Genomic DNA, 8,318 nt, shown 5'->3' on the forward strand with positions numbered 1-8,318 from the left:
GAAGCTTCTCGAAGCACTGTGGGCCATTCGGATGTCTTACCGAACGTCCGCTGGAGAAACCCCTTTTTCCCTGGCTTTTGGATCGGAAGCGGTGGTGCCCGTGGAAATAGGCGAACCTTCCTACCGAACGGAAACCTTCGCACCGAAGCAGAACGAAAAGGCCATGTCTCTAAGCCTTGACCTACTCGAGGAGCACCGAGCACAGGCCAACCTTCAGAATGAAACCTACAAACAGTGTGTGTCTCGGTATTACGACTCTAGAATCAGACCCCGCTCTTTCCGAATCGGGGACTGGGTCATGCGCAAGGAATCGCTTGCGACGAAGGATACCACGGAAGGAACCCTCGGACCTTCCTGGGAAGGACCTTATGAAATCATCGGTATCCTTCGCTCGGGAACCTACCGACTAAGAGGCTCCAACGGCAAGGCCCTCGGCCATCCTTGGAACGTAGAACATCTCAAGTACTACTACAAGTGACCTAGCCTACGGCAGGTTGGAATTGTAATTACTCAATGTATTTGTTCTTCGAAACTCGTTAATAGAAAGTCTTCGGCACTATTACTTCAACCTCTCTTTAACTGTCCCGCTAGCCCACGGCAGCTAAGAGTTATCATCCTACGACATTCTATATTAGCCTACGGCAATAAATGATCGTTAAAGTTTTTACCCTACAGATCCCTTCGGGACTTGTCAAAATTGAAACTCAACCTCCAACAGCGTCCCTATTGGCCTACGGTAATAAGTGACGTTCTATCGGCAATTAGCCTACGGCAATTAGCAGTTATAAAGTACTCAAACTTAGTAATTAGCCTACGGCAATTAACAATTACAAATCAACAGTTGGGTTAAAATGCCCTCGGCATAAAGGATGCCCTCGGCACCAATGTGTTCGGAATATAAATAAAAACAAATTTTAACTAAGTACAAAGATAAAAACGCCCTCAGGCGGCGGCTTCGTCCCCGGCGGTGGCCTCAGCAGTTCCAGGTCCCTCGGCGGCGTCCTCCCCTTCGTAATCCTCGATCATTTCCTCAGTTATTCCCTCAGGAAGGGGAGGGGGATCGGCAGCGAAGTTGAGGTTCAGCTTCTGGCCAGGGTTGTACCGTTTGAATCGGTACAACATATCCGCCATCTCGGAGCCAACTTCCCCGTCCAGCAGGGCAGTGAACTCCTCGGAAGAACGGTATCCCTGGATTGCCGATTGAACGGCAGCCTCGACCTCCGCAGCCTTGGTCCGCTCGGACTCCTCTAAGGTATCCTGAACCGCCTCCGAAGCGGCCTCGGCATCACGCGCTGCCGCCCGCGCTGCCTCCAGAGCCGCCAGCATCTCGACCACCATCGCCTCTGAAGCGAGAGCCAGCCGTTCGGCAGCCTCTTTCTCCTTCAGAAGCTGGGCGTGGTCCTGGATAGCCTTACCCGCTTTGGCGACCTTTGCCCGGCCGTCGTCATAGGCCTTCTTTGCCCGTTCGGCAGCGGAGATGGCTCGCTTGACGCAGAGCCACATCTCCATGGACGCCTGTGCACAACAAAGAAAGTCAGAGAAACCCCACTTGGCAGCAAAAAATAATTAAAGGACAATGGAGGAAAAGAATTCTTACCGACGCCTGCAGTCGGAAGGCGCGTCCTGCCTGCTCCCGAAGAAGCTTCTTCGGCAATTCATCAACCTCGGATAGTTCCATCTGAGATCCGAGGATCATGTGGTTGACGAACTGGACCGTCTTCGATGGGCAGGCGATGGTGACGGCCTCGGTAGGTCCGTCCTCGTCTTCAGCCGCGAAAACGGCCCTCGAAGCCTCCGAAGGACGGCTCCGTTTGGAAGCTGGCGAGGCCTCCAAGTCCACCATTACCGGTCGCTTCCCAGCTGCTCTTGTGGCAGCAGCCTCGGCATCCGACTGCCTCGGTACGTGAGCGTCGGCAGAAGGCCTAGCGATGGCCTCGGCGCCCAACTGCTGCTAGCGCTTCTCGAGGATCACATCCTCGGGATCCATTTCCTGCTGAACAGGAGCTGCCTCGGGCTGCTTCTTTTTCTTCTTGCCCTCCAGGCCCATCATGAGGCGCCTCTTGGAGGACTAATTCATCTTTTTAGCCTCGGCAGCTCTCTTGGCGTCCGTCACTGACCAAGAAGATTCGGTTAGTTAGCAAGAAAAACAATGCAAAAAAAAAAAAAGGGAAAACGCAAGTATACTCACTCTCGGCAGGGTCGACGAGCCCAGCTCTGATCAGATTGTTGGTGAAGAGGAAGCGCGGGTAGACTCGATCGGCAGCAGGGACCTTCAGCCTCACCCTGTCGATCTGCCGAATCTCACTTTGTGTGGGAGTCGGCTGCTTGATTTTGCCTGACCGAAGAGAGAGTTAGTAAACAAATATAAAAAGAAAACAGAAATACATCCTACCGATCTGTAACTAAGAAACCTACCGGCGATTTGGAACGTCGTGGGCACCGGGAACTGCGGACGTACTCCCGATGGCGATTCCCAATCACCAGAGAGTAGCACCCGCCAATTCCTCCACGACTTTTGGGGAGTCGGCACCGAGCAGATGAAGTGACCCCGCTCGGAAGCCTTCAGGCAGTTCGCCTGAACCCAGCCACCATGATCGGCACTCTTCGACTTGGTGATGCTGTAGAGATACGAGAATTGCTCGTAGGAAGGCTCCCCCTCCCCAGCAATCCCGAAAGCAGCTATCACCCCCATCAGGGCCACCCAGAAATTGGGGTTGTACTGGCCCGGGGCATACCCGATCTGGGCAAGTATCTTCTGCACGGCTGGCTGCAACGGCAACTTGACCCCCTGCAAAAGCATGTCGGTGAAGAAGGCGACTTCACCATCCCCAGGATCGCTGAGGGATTCGGTAGGGCTCGGAATCATCATCTTCACCGAGTCCGGAATGAGGTACTCGGCCCTAATCTTTTCAAGCTCCCGTTCGGTAAGCTTGTTCGGCTCCATATAATCGACCCCAAACAGGGTCTTCTTCGGTATGCCCACCGGTATCCTAGATCGCTCCCGGTGGACGATCGTCACCCTCGGACGAGAAGGACCGACAACGACCTCATCACGACCGGATATAGAGGCCTCCGGCTGATCGAAGATACCAACGCGGGTACCGTCCTTATAGACGCGGCCAAGGGATGCGGTTGCCCCGTCATCAGTCCTTTGCCGATGCCGTGGGTGGGAACGGAGTTCACCTCCTCACCGAGTATCTTTACATCAGTGTCCTCTCCACCCTCGGCTTCAAGGCTCGCAGCCCCACTGGACGTGTCCCAGCCCGAAAACAACTCCCCATCGAACGCGTTGGGCTCACTGCCGAAGGACGACTCGCTAGCAGACATCTACAAAACAGGGAAAAGATGGCTAAGGTTGTGTAATGAACTACCCCACCGATGTCTACGCCACAACCTATGGTTCACTAGACTACCGAAGGAAATCCCCTATAGGCGATCGGCTAAGCCTATGCTATGAAAGCATGCACGAAAATACGAGAAATTATTATGAGAGTACCGAACGGTATCTTACCTCGAGTATTATAAGAAGTCTTGGTTGCCGTTCAAATGCTTCGGGAATCGCCTTGATTGCCGGTAACTCCTTTGAAAATTGCCTCGATTGCCGTTTACACCTTTCGGAAATCGCCTACGCAGAGCTCTCGCGTCAACTCTAAAATGCAAAGTGAGTTTTACGCCTGGAGCAGCCTCAATTTATAGGAAGATGGCTGCAACGGTACACCTCGGGAAACCAAACGGCTCATAAATGCCGCCGTCAGGCGTCACTTCACCAGCCACGTGTCGCCCAATGAATGGTGGCGTAGGCTGCACGCCGGGTACAGAAGACGAAGCGTCTCTGCACGCCAGGCGCAGAAAACGAAGCGTCTCTGCCTTCACCCCTCTCAGCATCGGCGACCCTTCGGGTCTCAGGGGAGCCTCTCCCAAACAAACTTGCCGAACGGCAGGGCATCTACGAACCATCAGGGGAGAACCAAATTCCCTTCCGAAGAACCTTCGGAAGAGAACTTGGGGGACTACTGTTTATACCATATATTAACAACCAATGACCACCTGACACGTGGACGGAATCGACACCTGTCAGTACAGGCCCTTCGGCATGGCCCCTACCGAATCCTATACATCTTGATGCTTTTGCCCTAGGACACGTGTCATGCTCACGACTAGCTCCTACAGTCCCACATCGGAAATATGAACATAGTGCACGCCTCCCAAGGCCTATATAAGGAGACCCCTATTCCCAAAAGAGGGGGACAGAAGAACCAACGGTACGCTACCGCTTGATCTGTAATCTGACATTTACTAAATTCGTACTTACTTAAGCATCGGAGAGCCTTCGGCCGGTACCGCACCGGTACCCCAAGGTCTTACCGAACGTGTCCTTTTTGCAGGAACTTAATCTTCCGAAGACTAACTCCCTTCCGAAGACATAATATCACTAAGTTGGGCGAGCCACGTGTCAAACCACTTTTTCGCATCAACAGAATCAATTCTAGATGTGTTGTTTTGATTAAGTTTGCATATATCAAAATAAGGTCATTATGGCGTCAGTTTCAGCAGACCTCTTCATTTGCAAATTTGTAGCTATTCTCAAGAGTGAAGCAGCCTCCATAGCGGGTATTGGTGATCATGTTGATGAGATTAAGCGGGAGCTGGAATTCATGAAAGCCTTCTTAGCGAATGCTGACGAGGGCAACAAAGCACACACACAAGTAGAGCAAGTGTGGATCATAAGTGTTCGAGACCTGGTCAATGATGTTGAAAACATCATTGATGAATTCATGTATCACGTGTATGAGCAGCAAATTGGCTGTCGATTTGCCAGGTGGATCCACAAAACCATTCACTTTCCAAAGCACCTTTGGTCTAAGCGTAAAATAGCCAACAAGTTACAGAAAATCGCGATGGCAATTAGAACTATTACAGAGAGAAGTCAGAGATATGGTGGTGGTGCAGGTGCAGCTGTAGAAGGAAAAAGTACTTCTTCTGAGGATATTCGCAGATGGGTGCAGATTCAAGCGGAGTCTTCTCTTTATCATAAGGAGGATGAACTCGTCGGGATTGAAGGTGATAAGAACATGTTAATGGGATGGCTGACGAACGAAGAGCAACGCCAAACTGTTGTGTCTGTGGTCGGGATGGGAGGATCGGGGAAGACAACTCTAGTTGCAAGGACTTTCAAAGATGAAATTGTAAAGAGACATTTCGAATGCTATGCGTGGATTACTGTTTCCCAGTCTTATGTGATTGAAGACTTACTTAGAAGATTGATCAAAGAATTCCACAAAGCAAAGAAGGAAGAGTTCCCTGCAGACATGAATGCCATGAGTTATAACGAATTGCTGGAGATTTTGGTGAACTACTTGGAGACTAAAAGGTACCTAGTTGTATTGGATGATGTGTGGGATGTCCACCTTTGGGAGAAAATAAGGTTTTCATTTCCAGATAAACATCTTGGAAGTCGAGTCATGCTTACAACTCGAAGAGAAGACATAGCATCCTCTTCTTTTGGAGTTGAAAGCCATGTTCACAAGATTCAACCGCTGGAAAAAGGTGATGCGTGGGAGCTCTTCAGCATGAAAGCATTCTCAAGTTCTCCAAACAAATCTTGTTCAACAGAAATTCTGCCAATAGCTCGGGAACTTGTGGAGAAGTGTGAAGGTCTACCTCTAGCGATCGTAGCATTGAGTGGTCTTATGTCTTCTAAGAAGTCACTTACAGAGTGGAGCACAGTCTACAACAGCTTAAATTGGCATTTAACAAACAGTCCTTTGCTAGAACCTATGAAGATGCGCATCTTGTTGTTTAGTTTTAATGATTTGCCATACCGATTGAAGCAATGCTTTCTATATTGTTCACTTTTCCCTGAAGATCATGTGATCTTAAATCTTAGGCTCATCACATTGTGGATCGCTGAAGGATTTGTTGAACATGTCGAAGGGCTCACGCCAGAAGAAGTTGCAAATAGCTATCTTATGGAACTCTTTTTTCGTAACATGCTACAGCAAAGGTTTCGAGGACCCCTCCCAGCATGTAAGATGCATGATCTTTTGCGGGAGATTGCCCTGTCTATAGCAAAAGAAGAAAAGTTTTGCGCTGTACGTGATGGGAGTGAAACAGTGGAAGAAACTGGAGCACTCCGTTTGTCAATTCAAACAACTAATGGAGAAATTGGATCATGCACAGGTATATCACGGCTTTGTTCGTTTCTCGTCTTTGCCACTGACTTATCCTCATTCTCTTTACCAAATAAATTTACTTCTGACCTTAAATTGTTGAAGGTTCTAGATTTGGAGGATGTCCCAATTGATAATCTGCCAGACAATCTAACATCCTTATTTAATTTAAAATACTTAAATTTGAGTCGAACTCCAATTACGGAGCTTCCGGAATCCATTAGGCAGCTCCACAACCTTCAGACCTTGAACATCACGGGGACAAAAATAGAGGCACTTCCAAGAGGGATTTCCAAGTTGCTAAACTTACGCCATTTACTTATGGGCAGGTTCATTTCCAGAAAGATAATTGGGGTAAGAATACCATCAAGTATTAGTAAGATGAAGAAATTGCAAAGTTTGGCAAATATTGAATCAGAAGGAAACATTATTAGACTTATTGGAAGTATGACCCAGCTTAAGTTCCTTGGCATTACAAATGTGAAAGAAAGAGACGAGGAGGACCTATGCGCCTCAATTCAAGAGATGAAGGTCCTTTCCCGCTTGCTTTTATTTGTAGCTGATGGAGAGGAATTTCTTCGAGTTGACGCATTGTCTTCACCGCCTCCCTACCTTGATAGACTTAGATTGGTCGGCAAACTGGAAAAGGTACCACATTGGTTTTGTTCACTCCACTCTCTCGCATATTTGAATCTGCGTGGGTCTAGACTTGAAGAAGATTTTCTACCTCATATTGAAGCATTGCCCTCTCTACTTTCTCTGTGGCTTGATAATACCTCTGTTAAGAAAGAGTTATGTTTCAACAGAGGCTTTGTGAAGCTTTGGTATTTGCAGTTTCAGAATTTCGCATTATTAAATAAGATAACTATAGAAAAAGGGACGATGCCAAATCTCGAGTTCTTAGACATTCGTAGTTGCATGACGTTAGAAACATTGCCACAGGGTATTGAGCACCTTACTAAACTACAAGGATACAGATTTGATAATGTTTCAAAGAAGTTTCGAGAGTCCGTAAAAGAAGGAGGTCTGGATCATCCAAGGATGCTACTCGTCGACGAGAAATGTAAGAAACATATGTAAGTATCTTTTATCCTTTCATTGACTTTCCTAAACCTAATGAATTGGAATATTTCCAAAATTAATGATTTGGATGTAAAGCCATATAAATTGTTTGTTATTATAATATCGCTTTTGTCTTTTTATGCATTTTGCAGAAACAAGTCCACACTGATTGAAGAATTTACCCATGAGTACTCTTTTTACTCTTTTTGAAAATCAAATAATACCCAAGTTGATGTTCATAAAATTGCATCTGTTGCTTCAACAATGGGCAGACGTTTGTCGATGATTAGCTTTTGAGATTTGGATCATGGATTCTTTATATTTGGCGTGTTTGTACTTTTGTCTATGTTAATTGTGTTTGTAAGAATACCATCAAGTATTAGTAAGATGAAGAAATTGCAACTTTGGCATATATTGAACCAGAAGGAAACATTATTAGATTTATTGGAAATATGACCCAGCTTACGTTCCTTGGCATTACAAATGTGAAAGAAAGAGACGAAGAGGACCTATGTGCAATGGCAGATTCACATAGGGGCAAGAGGGGTCAATTGACCCCTGCAAACCCAGAATTTACCATAGGAGGCCAAGAACTTAACCCCTGAAAATTCCCTAGAAGGTGTTTGAGGAAATGCCACAAAGAGGAAGTAGCCGTAGCACACACAAGCAGCTTGCTGCGTGCCTGTGCAGCGCTCAATGCATTTTTTTTTTTTTCCCTCTACGTCAAAACGACGTTGTTCCACTTAAGAGTTTAAATTTAAAAAAAAAAAAAAAAAACTGGCCAAAAACGACATCATTTTGGCTTAGGTGTTTAAAAAAAAAAAAATTACAACTTAGGCAGCAACTCTGCTGCCTGATAAAACCTACGAGTGCATCTTGGACGTAAATGTTTCTCTTTCCTCTCTCCTCCCATATAAGGGCAAGTCTTTGCTCTTAGATCTACAACAAATTCTCCCCCATACATATGACTTATTTGATATTTCTTCTCCCCAGCCAACCTTGGTATGTGTTGACGTGATGCCAACTTATTTTTCTCTATTATGTTGAAGATTCTAGGACCAACAGTATACCTCCAATGTTGACAAG

The 8,318-nt window shown here is 46.9% G+C and overlaps 1 protein-coding gene across 1 annotated transcript; it reads left to right on the plus strand.

Moving 5' to 3' along the window:
- The first annotated feature begins 4,535 nt into the window (after nt 1–4,535).
- LOC117630415 (disease resistance protein RPM1-like) lies at nt 4,536–7,499 on the plus strand. Its single transcript, XM_034363147.1, has 2 exons — nt 4,536–7,246; nt 7,385–7,499. Exons 1-2 carry the CDS (start codon nt 4,536–4,538, stop codon nt 7,440–7,442), a joined length of 2,769 nt encoding a protein of 922 aa, XP_034219038.1. The 3' UTR covers nt 7,443–7,499.
- The last annotated feature ends 819 nt before the right edge of the window (nt 7,500–8,318 follow it).

Source organism: Prunus dulcis, chromosome 6 (assembly GCF_902201215.1).
Source record: "Prunus dulcis chromosome 6, ALMONDv2, whole genome shotgun sequence".
Lineage (NCBI taxonomy): Eukaryota > Viridiplantae > Streptophyta > Magnoliopsida > Rosales > Rosaceae > Prunus > Prunus dulcis.

Bases quoted from the DNA above. Each gene is read 5' to 3' on its own strand.
- LOC117630415 (XM_034363147.1), top strand. From the start codon at position 4,536: ATGGCGTCAGTTTCAGCAGACCTCTTCATTTGCAAATTTGTAGCTATT. The intron at 7,247-7,384 runs GTAAGTATCTTT...TGCATTTTGCAG, and splicing joins GAGAAATGTAAGAAACATAT to AAACAAGTCCACACTGATTG.